At 36.4% G+C, this 25,031-nt stretch overlaps 1 protein-coding gene and 2 long non-coding RNA genes across 3 annotated transcripts in view; 2 read left to right on the forward strand and 1 right to left on the reverse strand.

Moving 5' to 3' along the window:
• The window catches only part of LOC105443149, a 1,324-nt gene extending 503 nt beyond the window's left edge, over window positions 1-821 (forward strand). Inside the window, exon 2 of the mRNA XM_011675999.2 lies at window positions 425-821. Within this exon, the coding sequence (XP_011674301.1) occupies window positions 425-821 (397 nt within the window). The remainder of the gene's footprint in view (window positions 1-424) is intronic.
• Window positions 822-4,540: 3,719 nt separating this feature from the next.
• On the reverse strand, window positions 4,541-7,538 carry LOC115921759. The gene is made up of 4 exons (XR_004063098.1): window positions 7,465-7,538; window positions 6,408-6,558; window positions 5,293-5,358; window positions 4,541-4,840 (listed from the first exon to the last, which is right to left on the reverse strand). It is a non-coding gene; the product is annotated as an uncharacterized LOC115921759 (long non-coding RNA).
• A 12,994-nt stretch (window positions 7,539-20,532) lies between these two features.
• Window positions 20,533-21,967, forward strand: LOC115921761. The gene is made up of 2 exons (XR_004063100.1): window positions 20,533-20,599; window positions 21,710-21,967. It is a non-coding gene; the product is annotated as an uncharacterized LOC115921761 (long non-coding RNA).
• The last annotated feature ends 3,064 nt before the right edge of the window (window positions 21,968-25,031 follow it).

Here is a 25,031-nt window from a genome sequence, read left to right on the forward strand (position 1 = left end):
TTGATAGTGCCTACAAATTTCGATTCTAGCTCTGTATGAACTACATTCGCGGTTTTATCAATTCAATCATGTCCTTTTACTAAAGAATGATCTTTTCAGTGAGCATTAAAGAATCCAACTATGTTAACGAAATCCGTTAACTCATTTCTTCTTCATACATCAGTCACATCAACATAACTGACATAAGACCAACGACAGTCTGAACCAAAATTGCATATCCCCAATGCTCAAGAGTCGGTCAATGTGGAGTCGATGTGTAGTCGGTAATGAGGAGTGACTGAGGTATTCGATTATGTGAAAGATAGAGAGGTCATAAAATTAAATCTTGTGTAGCAGGAGATTTGAAATTTGTTGCTCTTTAAAAAAATGTTTTTCCTGGTATTTCTCCTCTTTTTATACTTCGTGTTTCATCTTTTATATTCAGTTGTCGAATCCGAAGACGTGAGGGGAACACGAAAGACACGGACATGACGAACATGAACGATAATGAACTCGGCCACGACTACGAAAGAACCGTGATACCGAGCCGCGCGACATCAATGGTCAGCGTCACGGGTGACTACGCGGTCCCAATGGAAACAGTGGATGGCATGGTCAACGCTGCTCCGAGCAAGCCACCGAGAGGAGACGACTTGAATAATGATTCCGAATCGGATGTCGAGTACGTGTATGCGGAGCCACGAGTGTACCCTGCTGCGCCGAGCAAGGATAAGCCTTGGCTTCAGAATCAACGCAGTTTCCCATTTAGGCAGAAAAGGAATGGATTCCAATCGGGTACCCCAAAGCCTGTGTATGCGAACACACTTGATAATAGAGCCTAGTCCTGATATCAGCAAATACAACGTTTTTTATGACGCTTCAAAGACGTCCCAAGAGTATATAAACGTTTGTAGAACGTCTTTTTTTAAACGTTCCACGAAAGTCGTGTGCTACCCCAGTATCGCAGAGTGATTCAGGGGCATTTCTTTCGGACGTAATGGATCGCAAGTACATTTTATTCGTTACACTTGGCACAAATGATTGTACACTTCATTCTAGCATATTTTTCAGTAAAATAGAGAACAAATCTCAGGCATCAATTTTGAGTATAACCTATTTTTTAACTCTCCTTTGGAACATTTGTTACAACAGGGCCCCGTCTTATAAAGAATTGATATTTATCGCAACTATGTACATAAGAGATAGGAGACTGAAAACTTGCGATTGATTTGAGGACTTTTGAGGTAACTCTTTATAAGACGAGGCCCTTGGGTATAGGTAGATATTGTACGAAGTTTTCTTAAAATTGGTGCAGTTCAAACATTTGTAAAATATCAAATGGCACAGAAATAATTGAATACTTCAAATCATTATTATGTAGGGGCATGCAAAGATATCTAGCAGGATTACCTAAATATACATACACCCCTTTGACTTTGTTTATCAATTTCTTGTTGCGCTATTATGTGTTTCGTTCCAGCAAAGCTATCATGACATAATTCAAGGTTTGTAGTTTACCGATCCAAAACCATACTCTGTCAAATATTGTATGGATTTTTAATTTATTTACCCCCAAACGGTACAGTGTCAACATATTTGTGTGGGTACTATGTGCATATAGTGCCTCAGTCACACCGCCCACCCGACTCCAATCCGAATGATTCTTCGCCCGTTGAGGGTAATGTCAGGTTTTGATCGGCATGTCGTCGGGCCGGTGTCAACTCTTGTTGGTGTGGCAGGGGTATGGATATGCAAGATTAGCAAGTAATAACATACCTATCAGGATATCACACCAGGAAACGAAATGAATAGCGACCTAAAACAATTATGAGATATGATTGTGATGCTTTGTACTTGCATGGTATGCATTGTGACTCATGATGTGCATGAGGAAACAACCGGAAAAGGTATGTGCGTGGGAGCGGGGCGGCGGGGGGGGGGGGGGGGGGGGGTTGACATGTATCGAGAAATATGTCAATCAATGAATGCAACAACATAAATTAAAAATAATCAAAACTAGAGTACATCGATAAATAAATATGCGCATATCTGACGACTCTAAGTGACTCAAAAATTAACTGAAATCAGTCCTTAAAACAAGAAAAAGACAAACTAACAACTAGATAATCGAATGTGATTGATGTAGCATGGTATTCTTCATTTATGGATAGATGAGAAGGCATTTAGTAATCTTTCATCAGTTGCAAAAGTTAGCAATAGGTATCGCAGTAAACATATTTTATTTATCGGCGCTTTATATACAGGGAAACTCACCTAAAACGATTGCTAGTATTTACAAACATTCGTTGATGGTTTCAATCTATTATAATATCAGTCTCCATGTGTACCCCATGTTAAAAAAAAAAATCCTTTTTTTATTTTCCTGAATGCAATACGAGCTACACAAGCATACGTGATGCATTTTCCGATATATTCCTTGATTTTGATTGACTATTTATGATGTTAACCTATGGCATGATACATATGGTGGTGAGCGGTATGTGCAATATTTGCATTTATCCATATATTTCTTCCTCTACTGACTGTTTTGTGAAATAACTAATGTTATGTTATTGTTAATGATGTTAAGTTAATGGGCGTGGGGGGGGGGCGTTAAGGCGTAGTTACTGGTTGCAAGATGGCGAAGAAACCGAATGAATATGATATCGTTTGAAATATTGAACTGACGTAATAACAAATAAAATAATATTTACACTATTCGGTATTGACTTATCTTGTATTTTTTAATTGCATCAAAAGTGTCACGGGGTCACCTAGTATACTGTACATTTAGGGGGACGGAGGTGGGGGGGGGGGGAGTTCCCCCACGTTTCCCTGCCCGAGGCTATACGTAAAACATTGTGTCATATGCATCCTCTGTATTTATAGAGGTGTCGTGGCCTAGTGGATACGTCACGTGACTGCCATGCAGAGACATGCTAATCCAAACACAGGTGTACTAAAGCATGTCACTAGATTCTATATCTGTATATAATGTAATAGATATGTGATTAGCTAATACCTCAGATTAACTTATTACTATTAGACGATTTCATCTTACAATTGGGCTAGGGTTTTAAATACCACTACCCCTTTTCCCCGACAGAGCTAGAAATATTAGAAGGGGCGTGCAAGTTCGCTCTTTACAATTAGCACAATAATGACTCACTTGATTCATGGGAATATCAATCACGTTGCGCTCAAACAGGTTTAAAGTCGGAATAGCAATTTCAAGCGAATTGTAGCTCATTTCGTTATATTAGCACTAACTCATGTTAACTTGTGTTAGGTATAATTGAGTGAGAATCACGAAGACAAAGTGACGGAAACATTGAAAAGAATTAAAGCCACACTGTCCTACTTATAGCTACTTGCTCCCTCTATATAGAAAACAATGCCCAATCGGTGTCTGTTGGTCCCCCATGATCCCTTTTTCTTATGTTAAATGAGAGCTGATTTGATGAGATAACCACCTGTCAGTGACCTTGCAGGTACATGTAGGTCTAATCCTAATGGCCAAACTAGTACAGACGGGCTTTAAGAGAGTCTCATTCTGAGCCTGTCCTCGCTTTCTTTCTCTCCTTTCTCCGTTCCATCTCTTCATCCTTCTCTCCACTGTCTCATTCTGTCACAACAAGCCAACAAGGTGACGTTAGATTTTAAAATCATATCACAAAATCATAAAGACACAACAGTTACAACAGTATGAGTTAAAAACAAAAATAATTAAATACCTGTAAAGACGGTCATACTGTAGGTTCTAAATAAGAAATCAACCCTTTACAATTCAGTTCTCTACGTATGCCCATTATTAACATTAATATACATGGATATGTATATGGTTCGTAAAAATTGTCTCTTTCTTTTAAATCCCATTCCAAAAACTCTTTCTCTCTCAAGCATCACTTATCACATATTTTATCAATGCTCCTCCATCTTTGTCTTTTTCTGTCGTTATTTTTGTTCTTCTTTCCCCTCTCCGGGGACCTCTCTATGTCTCTCTTTCACTCTTTACAATTTCGTCCTTTCTCTCTCCCCTTTCTCCAGCTCTCACCTTGCTCACTTTCTCTTGCTTTCATTCTTGATATTCCCCTCTCCCTCCCCCTCTCTCTGTCTCCCTGTGTCTCTGTCTGCCTGTCACTGTCCCTCTCTGTCTGCCTGTGTCTCTGTCTGCCTGTCTCTCTCTCAACCTTTCTCTCCATCTTTCTCTATCTCTCTCTCTCTCTCTCACACACACACACACACACACATGCACACGTAACACACGCAAATTATCATATACTTTCTAGCTCTCTATCTCTCTCCCTCTCTCCCTCTCTCTCTCTCTTTCTCCCTCTCTCTTTCTCCAGCTCTCTCACCTTGCTCACTTTCTCTTGCTTTCATTCTTGATATTCCCCTCTCCCTGTGCCTCTTTCTGTCTCCCTGTGTCTCTGTCTGTCTGTCTCTGCCCCCCTCTCTCTCTCTCTCTCTCTCTCTCTCTCTCTCTCAAAGTCACGTTCATCATCTCAAATTACACAATTCATAATTGCAACACAGTAAAGAATGTATTCAGGTAAAACGATTCAATTGTAAGGAGGGGTTATTACGATTTTAATCGTCTGGCAAATTTTACAATTTTATCAAATTATGGACATACTTTCCAAAAAATTGGGCTCGTCAGCCCTATTTGCGCTGTCTTCGAAAAGGTTAGTTCACTTTTTGATACAAAAATAAAGACTTCATATCTTAGAGATGAACAAGCTTGCTATCTCGTTTCGGTTGGACTGGTCTCTGGTCGATGGATGTTGGCAGGATGAGTGTTCAATTTGGTATCTTGGGGGGTCAAGGGTTAATATACCGAAGAGAAGTGTTTAGTCCTTTCCTGTAGTTTTTGAGAAACAAAACGAAGGGAAAATACAAGATCGGCATTAGGCAAACCCTGATCATCTCCTGTGTATACGGAATATACTGATTTTATATGTTACATTGATGATGGAATGTGTGAAATTATTCTGCATAATTATAATATTATGTTGTAAATCGCCAGAGGGTTAGCGTACTTCTTGCACGTACAAGCATGATAGTATTCATATACAATGTTGCCAGCTACCAAGCAACTATGTTTGTTCAAGTCATCATTATGAATGCGGCCACAAAAAACTATTTTCATCATCGTCATTGTGATTTCATTATTATAATCTAATCATTATACTGATGATGAAGGTGAAAATGATGATGGTTGTAAACCTTCGACTCATATGGAGCGAGGGTCTTATCAAAGAAAAGATTAACAAACATAATTGACTTCGAAAGACAAAAATTATTCCTACATACCAGTACAGAAGACAACCTTCCTGGTCTTCTTATTACACCAGCAGCTGTTGGCTCCCTTCATACAGACTGCGTGAACAAAACAAAAACCACAGAAAGTACAATGAATGCCACAAGGAATAACACAATATGAAACAAACAAACACAAATATGAAACTAATATTCAACGGAACAAAGGGCCTTTCAATATTATTATTATTATTTTTGTTTATTACAAATCATTTTGTTTCCCCTCATGAGCAACTTTACGTAATCTTTTTACGTAACATATCTACGGGTGTTCGAACATGACTAATATTTAATAAGAAAAAATGTATGGATGGAAATTTCAAAAACGGGTGACTAGCGATTTATAAAGCTGATTCCAATGTAGATAATCCGAGACGAATTACATTTTTCTTTAAATTTGTATATATCTATTAAAATATGTTTAAATGGTGAGACCGTGCGGGAATCGTAAAATGGAGATATGCCAGTTAGCTACTTGTGATAACTAAAAAAAAGGGTCGTTACTTGAATTGTAAGCGATTCAGGGAATTAGGCTCGCATGGAAATCGAAAAATAAACGAAAATTATCAATAGTTGAGAAATGTTGGTCGAGTAAAACATGTTACTAATTTTTTTCGAAAACCGAGGTCACTAATGACGTATTTGGAATCTCCCTTTTGCAATTGAACTCTCCTACGTGATATTTTACACGGGAATTCACCTATTTGATATGTAATACGTATTTTGAAATATCTTCCTGCCATGATCCATTTTTTAATCATTCAAAAGTTTTGGTTATACATCCTTCCGTTTCTCGGTCAAATATTACGACTAGAATGAGGGATTTCCTACAGGCAACTGATACGACGTGGCTCATATCATTAATAACCTCGGACTTCCACGACCCAATAACTAATAACTAATTTTTGTCAGCTTTATCTTGAAATTAAAACAACTTCTTGTTTTATCTTCAACTTTCTTCTATCACTAAAGCCAGCTATACAAAACGATATTTTTGTATAACAAGATAACAATTTAAAAACCGAAATTGAGAGTGAAAATTATCTGATTCCCCGTTAATAGCTAAATATACTATACCAACTAAAACGTGAAACCAGGTAAAGACTTACATCTGTACTTGTTCATCATGCTTCCTCTCTTGTCGAAGGAGAGCATCTCATCCATGGCTTCATCTTCTTCGAAGTCAAAGTCAGCCACGACGGCGACGATGAGGAGGGCAGCAAGAACGAGGAATAGAGCCTTGGACATGGTGATTTTTTTCTATTATGACGTCGCACAAACCAAACAAAACCATTGCAAAGAAACAAAGAAAGTAGAACATTAATTCGATTGAAATTTTCAATGAAGATAAACCAAAATTAAATATACCAAGAACATAAAACAATCCCCTCCCCCAGAAAAGAAATCGTGGAAACGTAAACATGATTAAATGGTTTAATTTTGGCTGAAGAACCCCTCCCAAAGTATGACATACAAAGCTCGGAAACACTGGATTTGTAAATTAAAGGGTAGATATTCTACAAAGGAAAATGTTCCACCCCCATACAAAAACAAAAATAAAAATAAAAAGATCATCAAAAAGGGCTAAGAATGATCTTGCGTAAGAGGCAAAATAGTGATAAGTGGCATTATCATGACTGAGTGGGGGTAAAATGATGTACAGGTATACAGAATAATGACCTAAATCATGAATAAGAAGCGATTTAATTTGACAATGGGGAGACATGAAGTAGTAAAAACGTAATACTGTTGTTGTGATAATGTATACGATAAACGTTTAGAAAAATATATATCTAGCATAAACACTGGTATGCGTATTTCGAATAAATTATTCACAAAAATATTGCTTAAATTTGGAATGGATCCTACATGCGGCAACATGAAGACAGAAAAAACATATCTTGTTTTGTTTTAAGTATTCGATCTTTAGCTGATACAAACACGATTAAAAAAGGAACTTCGGAAAAGAAACCCGAAGGCATTTTCCATAGCCTTGTCCGACACCCTGTTATACTCGAGAACATATTGCGCAATTTGAACATGATGCGATACTTAAAAGAGGATCCTTGCGATTGCCCTTGGATTGATTTCTCGAAAGTCTTTACAGTCGAGTTTACGATAAAATGATTTTAATCAGTTTAAGTAAGAAGATGTGTAGGTACTTACCGGTTGTGGTGAGTGGAAGACACTTCTCAAAGTCAATGCTTAAAATTCGCAGACAATGCCTTCTAAGCCGCCACCGTCTCCCATTTATACCATTCCGAGCGAGCACTCCTCAGACATGCCAACTAAATGATCATTTAAGGATAGCTCATTAACTACTGGAGATGTCTAGTGCCATTATCAGAACAACGTAAGCCGTCAAGCTTGGCAGAGTTGGGGTTAAATGGACAAGAAGTAATTAACTGGCATCTGCTAAACAGGCTAGCACACAGGGTCAAGTTTTAGAGAGCGAGAAGGGGGGGGGGGGTGTAAAACTGAAATGGTATTCAATAATAAAGCGCGAATACGGATCAGTACTCACGTGACATTTCGAGCTGACGAATCAATTTTCATCATGTTACTCCAGTGCACAGCGACCATGAAATTGTTATTTTTACGCTAGTTACATACCTATATTTTGTGCTTACGGCGGTTGGAAACTGTTCCTATGACGTATAAAGCTGAAGCTTAATAACATTAAACTGCGCATTTTCTCGTAATCAGTAAGGACATGTTCAGATCACTCCAGCTGACTTTCTATATCATATGTCATTGTATTTTAGAGTAAGCTTTACATTCCTATACGTCAGGACTAATCAAGGAAAGTGGGTCTATATAAGGAAATCAAGATTAAAGATACATGGCGAAAGGATAACTTCACTTTGTTGAGCAGTTACAAGTAAAGTTTCCTTATTATTCATATACTATTTTTGCAACTTTAAGTTATATAGGGGGCTGCAATCTACAAGCCCTTGCTTTTCAGCAGTCCCCTCTATGACCAATATGTGGTCATGCCTGTTGTACACTGTGGATCAATAAAAGTTACCATTTCTTTGTTAACTTTCATTGTTTTACTATGTACAATGCAATCCCATGTATATTATTTATTTTGTTGGAAATGGAAATAAACGAAATGAAAAATGTATGGATGCAAAATAATGTTCATGGAAAAGACTTTCATTCTCTTTTTTTCCTCTTCATTCACATCTCACCCCAAGATCGTTTATCTTAGTTGTCCCTGACACAGTACTTATGAATGACCTTTTGCTATACATACATTAACCTACATTAGCTTCTCCATATCATGGAGTTACTAAAGCTTTAGTAACTCAATGTCAATGGGGATCAGGTAGGATGACGAAAGCCTTTCTGATGGAAGCCCACACGTTGTCCATATGGTCGAAATACTCCCCAGTGCACTCAGTATGCGTCAATGAATCCGGTTAATACTGGGATATTGAAAATAATATCTTCAAAGCGCTCCTAGACGGCATTTTGTATTAAGCGCTATATAAATCCAGATTTATTGTTATTATTTGTGTTGGTAGTTTAGAAAGCTTCTTGTAGGTGCCCTACCCTTTTAAGGAATGCTTTCCAAACACGCCACAAGACACCTATCCCCTATGCATTGGTCGAGGGTGGTCAATGTTGATTAATATCGTGCCCCAAAACATTAATACCGCATTTGCATTCGAACCCTCAACCTCAGGATTGTAACTTAAGTGAATGAACCGCTATACCGCAACATCATGGTGCGTATGGAGAAAGGCATACACCATTTTCTTGGAACGAAGATGCCTTTTGCGATTTCTTTTGAGTACGAACATGACCGAGGAAGTGGCATCGATGACTACAATAACATAAGTTGAGATGATTTAATTTCTCTCCCCAAAACAAAGAGATATGAGACAGATTTCGATTGGTAAATAACTAATACATGAATTGGAAAAATAGCATTTCATTGTGATCATCATCATTACCGTCATCATCGTCATCATCACTATCATCATCATCATAACTATCATCATCATCATCATCATCATCTTCATCATCATCATCATCATCATCATCATCATCATCATCATCATCATTGTCATCATCACCATCATCTCCCTCCTTCTTCTCCTCCTCTTCCTTCTCCTCCTCCGTCTCATCATTCTCTTCCTCATCGTCCTCCTTTCCTCCTCCTCATCATCACCATCATTAATGTCATCATCACCACTTTCCAATACTGAAAATCTGGTCAGAGTGCTGTTCGAGAGAGAACTTACAGTCTAGTTCGAGAGGCGAAAAATAAGTAATAGTAGTGATAATGATAATAATAATAATGATAATGATGATGATGATGATGATGATGATGATAGTAATAATTATAATATCTACAGATTGCATAATCAACATAGTTTTGAAAAGGCGCTGTAATTTTTTGTGTAAACAAACCTTTCCTAATTGCTTTCCTTCCTATACCAGTATACCGTATATCATACACTTCAGTTTATTTCAGTTTAGTACACTTTAATGCACACATAACAGTACATGAAACATATGTTCAATACCTAGGCATATTACATTTTTTTTACATTTGCAAGTCTCAACAATGTAACGTACATCGAAATGGAAAAGTTTAATTTGTAATATCATCTCCCTTTCCATACCTCTTCTCTTTCCATCACTTTATTAATTTTGCATTTGGTTTCTCCTTTACTCTAGTTATCTCCATACCTTACTCGCAATAGCTATCTTGTCATATTTCTATATGTTTCCATTTAGGTTCGGTATTATTCCCCCTCTCTCTCTCTATCTCGCTCTAACCTTCTTTATGTCTGTCTGTATGTCTCTCTATCTTTCTAACCATCTATTTACACCTCTTATCACATTTCTATTATCCGTTGTCTATCTTTCTCGTTTAATTCTTCCCACCTCTACTCCTACTTTTCATCAAACATTTCAAAGTAAGACAAGTTTTTTCTTCTATCCTGCCTACAGTTAAGTACAACGCATCATGATTAAAAATGATAATTACTGTTTTAATGAAGTCTTTGATGTTTAAAATAATGGTAAAAGGCATTGTTCATTAAACTGAATACTGATCAAGAATTTCATGCCCAGTTGTTTAATCAAGCATCTAATTTTATTAATGAATGATTGGCATTAAAACGATTGTGCATACATTGTGCGGTATACACAAGGAGGCAGTAAGCGCTTTACGGAGTATCATTTCCCCGCTTATGGGTCATACGTTAAAACATCAATTAAAGAACTGTATACGAATGACTTCATTGGCAGGGAAAAAAAGAAAGATCCCGGCTTAAAAAGAAAAGAAAAAGAAATACTTCAAATGGATTGTCAAGCGAATCTTCCTTGATGGAATATGAATTTATATTTAACCTTTGATGCAAAACTCAGCTCCCCGTACAGAACAACAGCCATCTAGAAAGCCAGCCAGCCAGCCAATCAAGCAAGACCAAGAGCTTAATATGAAGGCAAAACGAAAATAATTTCACACTCCAGCGGGGTTTTCGATTCTGTCCTGTCGGGCACACATCTGTTTAACATGTGTATTTTTATTCTTTTCACTTACTCTGAAAATTAATGTCACATGAGTGAAGCTATATTTAGGAATAGCCCTGTCATTCTTTCGAAAGTGGTAGAAATGATGAATGGTATTTCTCTTTGCAAGAAATCTAGAAAATGGACCCATACTGAGGAGGAACGAGCCCCAAGAAGATAGGGGGTTGTCAGATGGATGTCGTAAACATGGGTTACCTTCCGTATATACTACTGCAGTTTTTCTGCAGGTTTTCGCGTCCAGAAATAAGGGGGCGGCTGTACACCAGCCCCAACCTATGCTGGACACGCCTTTGATCTTCTGTGTTGCAATGGTGGGAGAGGGGCTCTGTCATTCTTTGCTTCGGTTATCCTAGGCCTTCAAAGTAACACTATGGGTAGAAATTTGCCCACCGTAAAGGGAATTATATACCCAACCAGCTCTAAGGCAATTATATCCCAAACTCGGGCACAAATAATCTCGATTGGGCAAAATATTCCCAAGTTGCCCCTCCCCCCCAAAAAAAAAAATCAAAAAATCGGTCGGACAAATTATGACCCGACGTTGAGTAGGTTTTACCCAATATGTTTCACAGTTTAAATGCAATCCATGCTGGAATCGCATCTCAATCATATCCATAACCTACACAAATATCTCTGAACAGATCTATTAAATGTACCAACAAAATCCTCTTCATTTTACCATCATCTACACGAGACAAAGATCAATGCACCCCTTCCAGCGTTTTTAAATTCACTCGTTATCCCCTCTTTTGCTTCTTTACCCGTAAGACGTCACCAGATTCTTAAATGAAACACAATTTGTTCCACTTTGTTGATGGTGCTCAGTCATATGTCTCCATCTCTCTTGACTACCAGAGCAATACCCTTGCGAACCAGAGTCAGAATCAATTAGAAATCCGATTGTCTGACAGTCATATGTTTGTGACGGTCGATATTAACTTGTCTCCGTGATTTCGCCATAATCAGCGAGTTAACTTGTAATGCATGACGTCGAAAATGGCGATGCGTATCGTAGTGGTGTATGGAAACATTCTCATACTATTTCTTAATATAGTTGTCATGGTCGGATGGCAAACTGCAAAACAAGGTCCTTTTAAGCTTTCTGAAGGATTCAAGATTCTTATTATTTCACAATGAGCCCGATGACGTCAGTATAACACTCCCCTGTCCCTTAAAGAAAATGAATAATTAACTGCTCAGAGGTTTGCTAGGCAGTCTGCCAGTGATAATACCTGCCACGGTATGACTCGATACGCGAACCATGTGATCCACAGTCCGACAATGTATCCACTAGCCCACGATACTTCTACATACTAGAGAAAGAGAAGGACAGAGAGACAGGGAGAGACTGAAAGAGAGCAAAAGAAGAATTATATATACCAATCTCGTTCACTTTACCTTTCGTCCAAAATTCTGTCTCTCTTTTTTCTGTCCTTTTGATTCCATCTCTATCCCTTTCCCTCTTCTTGGTACTACAACCGAGAGCAGATTGTTAAAATGACTCTTTCATGTCCACGAAGCCATTACAATTATCACGATTAACCAACCGCAACTTTGACATTTTTGAATGGCGTGTTTAAAAAAAGACATAATATTAACATAATAAACCATTTCTGACCAAACCTGGTTTTTAGTATGTGATTTTACATAAAATAGAATAAATTCTAAAATAAAAACAATGCATTATTAATCTAACATGTAACTTTTCACGATATATTTTACCACTTATTATTAAAGGGTAATCAAACCTTTAAAAAAAGTTCATTTGAATGAAAGCAGAAAACAAACCAGAAAAAACATAAAGTTTGAACAAAAATCGGCCCAATAATAAGAAAGTTATGAATGTTTGAAATATGAAATCATTACAGCGAAGTGAATCTCAAATTGGCAATGTTGACAGTGAATTGTGACGCAGTGACAGATAACTCTCCCGTTTGTCATGTAAACAAATATCAATAATTTCCGTTTTTCTCCCGAGTGCCTTTACCCTTGGGGCACTTCTAAAGATAGGCCAATATTATGGAGAGTATATGATCACAGGTCATTTAAAAAGAAAAGACTATCCCGAGTCGTATATTCTTGAAAAATTGACATGAAGGCTAAATTTCCATCTCTCACTTCTCAATATCTGTTTGATTGCAAACTTATGTTGCGGATTAAAGAGTATCACATCATATATTATAAACGTTTGTAGTAGCAGTCCTTATTGTTATGGGTTACGGAGGTTAGAATAATTTTATTTAATTTTATTCATTCATTTATTTATCGACTTAATTTTTGCTCTGGTGGGATGAGCAGACTGCTCAGCGCAAATGTTGCCTTTGTAGTGGTCCACTCGCATTGAATGCGATACAAAAACAAGCCGATAAAAGATAATAAATAAACATGAAGTGAAATTGAATATAATCAGAGTTATACGAAATTCATGAAAATCAAACTCAATGAAAATTAAGAAATCAAAACAAAACAATACAAATGCGAAAAAGCTGTAAAAACCGTGTTGTAAAGAATTTTGTGTCCTGTTGGAAATATTCTACCACAAAACACTGAACAAAACACACACAAAAAAGATAGATGCACACTATGAGATCAAAATATTTTTTTTCACTCTCTGGGAGCTATAGTTGAAAGTTGAATAGCGCCATCTATTTCTGCATGTAAAAAAAAGATACCAATGCCCGCCCCCCTCCATATCAAAATCATGACTTTGATGTTTGTATGTTTTTTGTTGTTGTTTAAGATAAGAAGTCTGCCCAATAAAACCCTAAAATATTAACATTATCATCGTGTGGAGTTGTCTTGGTATAGTGGTTCATTGACTTGAGTGTCACCTGACGGTCCTTCTTCCGCAAATACTTTTAAAATGTTGAAAACATTTAGTAATTTTGACAGTTTATCATTTTGTTATTGAAAATAACAATTGTTATATATATTTGCCTATTGATGATACATTGTAAAAAAAAATACTTACCGTACTTTATATATTATTGTTATCGAGAAACTGTGTACTTAAATGAATGCAGAGGAAAATAAAATAAAACAAAATAAAATCAAGTGTCAATCCAAGAGTAGAGGGTTCAAAGATTAGCCCGGTACTAATGTTCTGTGGTAATACATACGTCCACTTTTGCCACTCTGCACCCATGTACAAATGGGAACCCGGCAAATGCTGATGTAATGTATATATATGTATAGTTATCAGGGGCGTACGCAGGGGGGGGGGGGGGGGTTTGGTGGTTCAAACCCCCTCCTTTGGTATTTTTATGTATGTAACCCCCCCCCCCTAAAAAAACCTAAACCCCCCCTTAGTTATACCCACGGCTAACCTAAATAAGGTGACCTTACCCCCCCCCCCCCAACGAAGAAAAATGTCAAATTTTGAAATTTTGAGACCAAAAAAAAAAAGTGTCCGCTTACCCCCCCCCCCCCCCCCCCCCCCCCCCCCCCCCCCACTGAGCGACTTTTCGGCCGGCGCGATTTTCAAATTTTCGGGAGCAAAATATTTTAAAACCCCCTCCCCCCCCCCTTGAAAAAATCCTGCGTACGCCCCTGATAGTTATCATCATTCTTCTTCTTCTTCTTTTTCCTATTTTGTATCATGTTTGTTCTTTATTTGCTTATGATTTAAAACGCACATATAATAAAAGTCAAGGTTGCAAAAATGAATTTAACATGTTATAAACAAAATACAAAACATTCGCACAAAAAAAACTGAGTTAACCTATATAGCAGAGATGCAATGTCTTTCGCTAGAAGGGCAAAAATAACAATGAAAGTTTTGCATTTAAAACAAAATGCAATCTTGAACAATCAATTCCCCCTCCATTTCCCAATCGGTAGGAAAGCGTCATCGTCCAGGCCACTGCGCATAACCAAGAAAAAAAAACCCACATACACATACATGCACGCGCTCACACACAATACACGCTAACGAAACACACACTCACAAAACTCATACACAATGGTCGTTTAAAACATATGTTCATTTTAAATTAGACTTCAAGATTTTCTTTAAAAGGTTGCCATCCTAGTCAAGCATAGCTTATGATTGTGGTCTCTTGCACTCTTTCCACAGATAGTTCAGATAATACTTTATATTTGTAATAATATGTTATAGAATTATCAAGTTTCGCTTTTATATGTATATATGTAAACAAAACATTTTAACATGTAGTTATTATTGCTTGTTTATTTTGTATTATTCCTTACATTTATATGCTCTTCTTATTATTTTATTATATTTGGAAAAAATATCTACATGACTTCTCACCAACCAGATGTTAAATGGGTATCCAGTAGAATATGAGATTCATTTCAGATGCTAAGCATTTTGAGCTACTGTTAATGGTGCCTGGGTGAGTAGCAGTTTTATTACCATTGTTTTTTAAAAGTTTTATTGGTATTTTACTTTTCATTATAATTACTATTATCATAATTATTATTAATATTGTTATTTTTATCATTATCATTATCAATATTATTAGTATTATTGTTATTATTATGTATGGCATTGTTTTAAATGGTAATAAAGCCTTAGATAGAGTGATTTTTTTAAAACAATCTGACATAATGGTATACAAAAGGATCTGTTTTATTTTCTACAAGCTGCTTTTAAATATGCATTAGGATCAAAATATTAGACTTAGATGGAATGGAGTTTATTCTGATGTTGTAATTGTTACAAACGGTGTAAACAAGTTGGGATTTAATCATCCTGTCTGTTTGTATGTATATTGATGGTCTCCTTTACAAATTGAAGTCACTTGGGAAAGGATGCTTTATAGGTAAAAATCTTTGCAGGTGCTTTTTCATATGCTGATGATTTGATTATTTTATCACCAAATGTGTCAGCTTTACAAAAAAAAATATTGTATTTGTCCGGATCAAGCTCTTTAATTTGATTTAAAATTTGATAGTAAGATAAGTCAACTTATTAAATTTAAATGTGATGGAAAAGAAGTGGTGGATCCTTTGATAAATATTAATGGGAAACCTGTCAAAATAGTCGATATGTCATCTTGGACAAGTTATTTCCCATGAGTGCAATGGAGGATGTCATAAGGAATGTTGAGCAAAAAAGAGAATGGGTCTGTTAAAGGGATTACAGAAAATATTAATTCCTAATTTCTGAAAAGGTTTTAGATTGTATTACTTATCTTCGTCTGCATTAGATTGGCAGAGATGGAATACTATCATCATGGAGACGGCAGATGAAAGGTTGACTTGTTAGGGAGTGTTGCTTTACACCGTTTCAGTTTTTTAAATAGTTAAAATTTAATTTGTATTCCTTTAGACAGTTCAGTTATCAATATCAGTGCCACTGCGCATAGCCATTTATGAGTATGGTGCAATGGGTTCATTTGAGCGTGTGTCTTGGTGCGTGTTTGTATGTGTGTAAAAGCGAGAAAGTGACACAATTGGACAGTGAGTGTGTATCTGCGTGTATGAGAAAGAGGGGGATGGAAAGAGATAATGTGAGAGAGAAAAAAGTGACAAAGAGAGGGGAGAGAGAGACAGATAGAGCGAAAGAAGACAGATAGAGAGAAAGTACAAAGGGACTACTCGGAGTTTTAAAAGTTAAATGAAACCAGAAAGAGAAGAATAAGGGAATCACACGGAGACAGAGGGAGAGGGGGAGACTTGACAGTAATTCCCGTTTACAGACCTAAGACGTAGGAATACATTAAAGTCTGGCATTCAAACGCTCTGTACTTGACATCTAATTTCAAATTGCAACACCATCCCCGCCTCCGATTAATTAAAAAAATGGCAATGCGTGTACAATAAAATGATGCAATTCACGAATACACAGATATATGTGTATAATACAGTTTATATTAGATATTTAGTTGTATACACAAACACATTTAATATCCAACCATTTTCAACATCGGTTTGCAAGAATTTTCCACATTTGTCCAGTTTTTAATCATTTACTAGCCCTACCAAGCTCCGCCCTTAAAAGTAGTTCTGGTTCAACGTTATTATCCCTTCGCTAATTAGGATGATACCAGACATTATTATATGACGTGGCTTTCAAACAGGCTTCCTGTACTTTACTAGTTCATGATAGAGTACGAGCCATCTGTCAATGTTTATGTTCCTACGCCTCAATATTGATTGTATTAACAACCTGGTAATTAAAACGCCCAATCGCTTACACCACATTAAAATGAATATAATAAAACGTTTAATCTTCACTTTTCTATAATCATGTTTAGTCTCGCCGTTATTCATGTTGTTGTTGTTGCTGTTGTTGTTGCTGTTGTTGCTGTTGTTGTTGTGGTCGTGTTGACAAAAATATAACCTACTTTGTAGCTCTCGCTAAAAAGACGCGTGAATTTTTTATATAAAATGTAGCAAAAATATCTTTTTAAACAAATCTTTGCAGGGAATCGTTCTCGTTTTTCAAGATTTCAATTTCGAGTTTCATATCTGTTCAGAGCCAGAAATGCATTGAATGTGTGCCAAAATATGTACGTTTTTCTAGCTCCATATCTGTTTTCTTAAATCAATCTTTCATTCGCAATGAATTAAATTGCGCCTTTTTTCCAATCTTTCAAGTACCTTATTGATTCATTTCAATACCAAACTCGCAAACTAAACAGATTTTTTTTCTTTGATTGTTTGAACTCCACATTTCAACTAATTACAATCATGGGATGCGCCCTCAGTCTTTGTTTTTGTGTGTGTCTTTGTCTGTGTTTTGTTTTGTTTCTTAATCACCTGCTAGTTTGCTAGGTGTGGTTATTCTAGTTCCATTATTTATTTATTTATTTATTTAAAATGGTTTATTTCATTAAAAAACATTCGCGGCCCGAGAGCCGAATTGCAGTTTCTTTTACAAAGTATATATCATTGACAAAGTAAAATTACACGTAAAACATTATGCATGGTAGCATTATGGAATATGTTAATCATATCTAATTGTAACGAAGAACTAAGTCCATGAATAGAGATCAATTTTGACTATTTAGAAAACATTACATTCAAATTTAGTTTATTTCCACATGTGGTTCATAAAAAAACAAAAAACACAATATTTCAACCGCGATGGAATAAGTGCTGAACAAAACAGAAATAGCACCGGAATATGACCGGAATCACCCAGTCCGAATGCATTCACTCCAAATTCCTTCTAAGATACTCGAAAACTTAACCTATTTAAAACTATTTCGGTTATTCTTTTCATTCGCAGCGTGTACTTTTCTCATCTATTTGTATTAAGGTATCACTGGGCGATTTCAGTATTCATGGGAATTGATATGTAGGCATTTAACAAAAAATGCTGTTATCATTGTTATAATCATAATTATTCTCATTATCATTATTATCATTATCGTCATCATTATTATTAGCATTATTATTAGCATTACAATTATTATTACAATTGTTATTACTATCGTTATAATTATTGATATGATTATAGTTATTATTATTTCATTGTTTTCTCATTTTTGGGTAAGTGTATATTACCAATGATATTATTATTTTAAGAAGAATTTATTTCGAAATAGCAAAGAAAGTTTCTGCAACCCACAGATCCTTGATTTTCACTTTCGGTTTAGCTCTTTTCAGCTTCTTCTTTTTGTTTTTTCTTTGTTTATTACAAAAAGGCAAACGACCCTCTAAAACAATTTCTGTTAAGTTATTTTAATGATGACTTAGAGAAACGTGTGTGTGTGTGTACACAAACTTTCCTGACCTTTCCGTTTCAATTAGTTCCGCCCTGTTCTTTTCCCCCTGTCTGGTGGCAGTATGATTACATTTGTATGAGGTATTAGCTACTGCGCAGTCGATATTGACAGTTCTGCACAGCATGAATAGTTTAAACACGACGTGTACACGATGATATGATGTACTTTTTTGTAATATATTGCATGAACAGCTTGTTTTCTTTGTCAACGGGGGTTCATAGCCCTTTCGGGGTCTTGTGTCTGATTGAAAAAAGAAGATTATCTTTAGTGACTTTCATCATTCATGTACTTAGTGACCTTAATGTACTTTATTCACGCTCTATTCACATTTGGGCTAATGATTCCTAGTCCTCAAATCGTATAAATAGACGAAGGTATGAGTCGACTGAACCATTCCTGACTTCGTTGCAGAACATTTCGTCATCTTCTCTCTTCACTTGGTGAGTATACTGTATTCTACATACTTGGTCGGCTTGAAACTCAATCAACTCCAGAGAAGGAGGTTTTACAGTTTGCTCCACTGTTGGAGAGTGAGAACAAACCTTACACAAAAGACTTTAAATAAGTTAATAGAACCATATAACAACGAGGCTCTCGAATATGACTAATATAGTATCGTAATTTGAGAGATATCCCCGACTCTAGCTAAACGTGCGGCATCGTTTTCCTGTGAGAAAGTATTTTGCAATTTGGTGTCGAATCCCAAAATATATTCTGTTCGAAAATTTTAAAAATACAAAAAGATTTTAATCTTTCATTACAGCATAACTTGTACAACACTTTGCTCTCACCTTTGGCAAACCATTAAATAGTTTGTTATGTTGCTGTAATCTTATGTTACGATATTTTACGTGTGATGGTGGTCTGGCAACTTTCTCGTCGCTGTGAATATAACGGGAAAAATGGTTGAACATGCAAGTTTGATGAATGTGTAGGTCTGAAGAAAAAGAAGAAGCATATTAACCAAAAAACTCATACATTCTCTTTTGAAATGAATTCATGTTTTGCAAAATAAATTATACATTGATGTCTGTGATTGATTTTTTGTCACAATTGTTTATAATAATTGGTCTGTTGGAAATGAAAATAAAACTGAAACTGAAAATCAAAGCCACGCCGACGAGACCGACGAAAGACCCAAAATAGACTGATCATAAACTTACTTTACATCGAACGGCCAAGAATTGATGAGTTTTGAAACGGCTTGGGCTCCATTTGGCGGTGTGACTGTGGTATAAATCTTTGAATATAATGGAAAGGTAGACAATTTTTAGGGAAATAATCTAAGTAGAAACATGATTACAGTAAAAATAGTGACTGTGCTTTGATTTAAAAAAAAATGTCTTCGCTTTCCTAGTAACCAGCAACTAAAACCCAATCACAATGGCCAGGGCTCTGTTCTTCGTTCTTGCCGCCATCCTCATCGTGGCCACCCTCGCCGAGGAGCTCGAGGAGTATGAGAACACCATGGAGGACTTCTTCATGGCTGAGAAGAGGGGACAGAACATGAAGAAATACAAGTGTAAGTAATAAAATATTTCCCAGCAAACATCGGAAGGGGATGGCAAGAGAAACAGGACAAGGTAACTCTTGCATAAAAAGATGCGTTTAAACTCAACTGAGGAAATAAGAAACACGAGTCCCGAATACTTTATGATTGATGGAAAAAGTCAAGCTGTGTTTAATTTGCTGATTACATTTATTTGCAACATTTTGATGCAAAAGGGTCAGGATGAAGTGATGGGACCATTCTACCCAGTTCCCTGGGATAGCCGCACATATACTTTAATAAATATAAAATATGTTTACATCCTACAGGTTTCGAACCTGGGACCTCCTGGTTACGAGGCCACTGGTCCTGCTCTTTCATTGAGCCATCTCGCTTTCTCAATGCAATTGAATTATTAAGATTTCTATCAAAAAGTACAGTTTTCTATTTTTGACTTATATGTGATACATTTTTTTACCTTTGCCCCTTTCTTCAGCTTGCGACGCATTCGGTCAAACGTGCTTCTGCAGCAGGAGGACCTCCAAAATCGTGTTCTGCAGTGGTGAGTTCAGATTAGGCCATATAAAGATAATTAGTAGTTTTTCATCCCCTCCTTCCCACCTTTTGTTGTTGCCCACTTCAATTATCTTTTTATTTGATATTTAACTCAGAAATTACAATACGAATTAACTAGAAGACGTGTAGATATTTAGATAGCTGAAATCATAACACGATTGAAATCATCCTCCCAGGGACATGTACAAATTTGTGTCAAAATTGACTTCTTCTGAAGAAGAGATAATTTCAAATGCAGAATATTTTCGAGAAAAAAAACAGGACCAGAAACCAGGAATCAAGTTTACCTTGCCTTAATTTTGGTTAAAATTTTACTTATGAACCTATATTAAAATTTGAGGTTATCTTCAATTATTAATTAAACATTAAAGTGATTAAGAGGACCTTCTAAAAGACGATAAATGGATCTAGTACTAAGCAACCCTTGTCAATTCTTTTGTTAGACACTGACTAAAAGAAATGGAGTGTTTTTTAGTTAGCAAATGGAAGGAACGTTACGTTTCCCGAAATGCATATCGTATGTTGTTTAATTTTTAATTGTAAAATTGTCCTCAACTTATTTATAATATAAACATGTCGCATACTGTAAATATGTTTGTATCTTTTGCCATTTATTTTAGTTATATTCTTTTAATTTGTTTTGACCAAAATGCTGCATTTTTAACTGGGCTCAGGGCCTGGCACTAAACATGCATTGATTTTTTTTAAAGCATGCTCTTCTATTCCAATGTATTCAGTTAGGTCACTAATTATTATTTGTATAATTTGTCTTCATATCTCTTTTTTGTCTTCCTTGCAAATTTATTACATTGTTTTGTGCTGTGTTGATTAATGTATCAATATAGGCCTATAAATATATATATATATCATGTGCATTCCAACAAGTACACGGAACAAATGAATGTATAAAATTAAGTTATAAGAATATAAATGATTGCGATGCATCTCTGAATATACAATCACAAAGACCCTGTGATGGATTAATTTTAAAATCACACTTTGGAAATGAAGCGATTTTAGTTTTTGCAATATAAAACGTATTCATTAACGCTGTATATTTTAATGCTGGAACCCTGTCTTCAACCCTTTTTTTCAGGTGCTGGAAACGGTGATAGCATGTAAACACACTATTCGAAACACTGGATACTGAACGAATCTCGAACCAACTCCTGACTGACTCCGAATCGCTTCCGAACTGACTCCGAATCGCCTCCGAACCGTCCGCTTAAAGACGGAAAGAAAGCAACAATTAAAAATGGGGAATATATGTTTATAGAATGGCCGAGCTGTATTACATGTATTTCCCTCTCACTCATTTGTAATGATCAGCAAATAAACAAAAGCATAAGGAAATGTTTTCCCTTTTCTTTGCATTTTATCTACGTTTAATAACTAGGTTCGGTGGAAGAAGAAAGGGAACATAGAAAGAGAAAGAGATACATATTCAAGAGGAGTGAGAAAGAGAAAGACATAGGCTGAGGAGAGTGAGAGAGGGCAAAGAAGGATTGAAATCAGATATTTGCATACATGCAAGAAAAGAACCGCGAAGTCGATGATAGACAGTTACAGAGTAGAGACGTAAACATATATATATTGTAGAAATAGATAGGAGAGAGAGAGAGAAGGGAGGGATAGAGAGAGAGAGAGAGAGAGAGAGAGAGAGAGAGAGAGAGAGAGAGGGGAGAGGGTGAGAGAAAGTGAGAGAAAGATAGCGAGTTGGAGAGAGGGGAGGGATAGAGAGAGGAAGAGAGGGGAGACTGAAGATGACAGAAGGGGAGAGAGAGAGAGAGAGAGAGGGAGAGAGATAGAGAGAGAGAGAGATGGGGGGGGGGGGGGAGGGGCAATAGAGATTCTATAGATGTTGTTGGATACACATGCAGGTGGCGAAGGATGGCAAGTGGAAGATTTTAATTCAAACTATTCATATAGTCAGTCTTAGCTATTGTTACTCGTATCAAATTTTCTTTCATCAGTTAAATCGGAGCCCCAATGTTAAAGGTAATACAAAGTTTTGGTATGGGGGGTCATGAATTTAGTTCAAATGAACATATTGGAAGCATATGTGATCCTACAATATTCAGTGATCGTTGTGGGGTTGAAATCGAGTCTAAAGTTATGAAATTGTAAATAATAAACTCTTTATGTTGTATAGCTCCCTCTCAAGGCCAAGATATTGATGAGGCCATAAAACAATGTTTCTTGACTAAAATCGACCGATTAGCTATTTCCGTTTGGAAATTATATATCACAACTACATATTCTGAGAATTCCGTGGTCGCAGCTACCATTGTACGGCCGTCGGCGCTATTTGAAATTTATCAAAATTTACCGGGAGCACCGGTAAATTTTTATATTCAATTTTTCTCAAAAATAGAAGTGTTTTAGGGGCTAAAATTTCTAATGCTTATAATACATCCACAGGGGCATCCAAATATATCAAAATTATAAGGAATCACCATCTTCCCAATTTTCAAAAATTTCCAAAACTTTGTATTACCTTTAATCCTAATGCTACCTCAACTCTAAATCATAAACTCTAAATGAGAATTTTTTTCGTATTGCTCATTATCTTTAAATCTACTATCAAAATTTGCTTACCTTCAGTCTTCATAATTTCTTCGCGTACGCCCGTAGTTACAAAACTCGATAATTTTGTCAGTACTTTTACAAACACGCACCCACACCCACGCACACATGAGTACATTGCATCATACTCATAAATTGCTATGCGCACTGGCAATGATATTGACAACTGAAACCTATCCCCTGAAATGCCTATAGGAACGCAAATTAAATCTTAACCCATTTACAAAACAGAAACCATATAAAGCAGCCCGCCCTATTAAACAAGTCTACCATTTAATTCTCGTCTCACTAATAACAATATTCCATCTCTGCCAATCTAATGCAGCAGAAATAAGTGATACAATTAATAACCCTTTTGAGAACTTAATAAATATTCTCTGTTATCCCTTATATACAGAGCGATATCCTTTTTTGCTCCACTCTCCTTATGATATCATCCAATTCACCACATATAGTGCATTCCATCTTGCTTTCAGTTTTGTATACTCTAACTTTATTTACTATCTGGATATCAAGAATACCTCCTAAAATAAAATATGCTTCAAATATTCTCATTCATGTTATATATGATACTGTATGATTATGTTGAGTTTAAAGATTTAACTATAAAAACTCAGACATCTTTTTATAAAACTATAATTCAGGGTTCATCAATTTAGCCAGAAACAGCAAGTACACATTTTGTGATTGCCATGGAACTTTCCCCTCCTTGAAAGATTTTTAAAGAGAACATAACGAACATCGCATTTAGCATATTAAAAATCACAGAATTGACGATTAAAATCGCAAATGATTATGGAAAGATCCACATTCAACAACAGAGATTATCAGTATACATACAAACAGACAGGGTAATTAAATCCCAACTTGTTTAACACTGTTAGTAACCATTAACAAATCAGAATTCAACTCTATTCCATCTAAGTCTAATATGTTGATCGAAATACATATTCAAAAGCAGCTTGTAGAGCATACGACAGATCCCTTTAGGAAGCATTATTTCAAATAGTTTTGAAACCGCCCTCGCATACAACCATTTTCAATCGTAGGTTGATGGATAAGGCCTATGCAAAAATCGAATATAATATGATCACCTCATAATTACTCATGGTTTCGAAAATGAATCAACGTTGATCAAGTAACTAAATGCTACAGTACATATGTGATTTCAGATGTATGGTTGCATTATGGTTTCATTTAGGGTTTCGGATTTAGAGTAAAGCCCCTACCACACCAAACTAGTTCTCATAACGTTCTGTTACCGTCCTGGAAAATAGTAAAAACGGGTTGTGGTCGGGGTGGAATGTGTAAATATTGTCTATATCACGATCCTAGTTCGTTCATAAACAGTCAACAATACGTCCATCTCGTCTGTACCCCATCCAAAGTCAGTTCATATCAAGTTGAGATAAATTTGCCATTTCAAGGCAGTCCAAACAAGTCCGTGATGTGTTCAAACCCATTATTAACTAGTTGAACCTCGTTCCCAATACGAACAAACCCATTCTAACTAGTTCAGAGACAGTTCAGCTCCTCCTCGTCGCGTTCTGAGTGCATTCGAACGCGCTCCTATAGCGTGTGCGACCGCGTCCTGGCCGAAGGGTCATACAACCCCAACGCGTTCTTGCCATTCTTTATTCCCGTTCAACTTCAACGATTCAAGGTGTGCTGCGCAAGACATTCAAGTAAGTGAAGCCCCCATCACACCAAACTACTTCTCACTACGTTCTGTAAAATGTTTCCAAACGGGCTCAAACTGTGTGAGGATGTAGTGAACGTAGTAGCACCTGTATACGATCTGTTTAAGAACTTTATGGAAGGGCTCGGACTGT

This window comes from Strongylocentrotus purpuratus, unplaced genomic scaffold, assembly GCF_000002235.5.
Source record: "Strongylocentrotus purpuratus isolate Spur 01 unplaced genomic scaffold, Spur_5.0 spur5_contig_817, whole genome shotgun sequence".
NCBI lineage: Eukaryota > Metazoa > Echinodermata > Echinoidea > Camarodonta > Strongylocentrotidae > Strongylocentrotus > Strongylocentrotus purpuratus.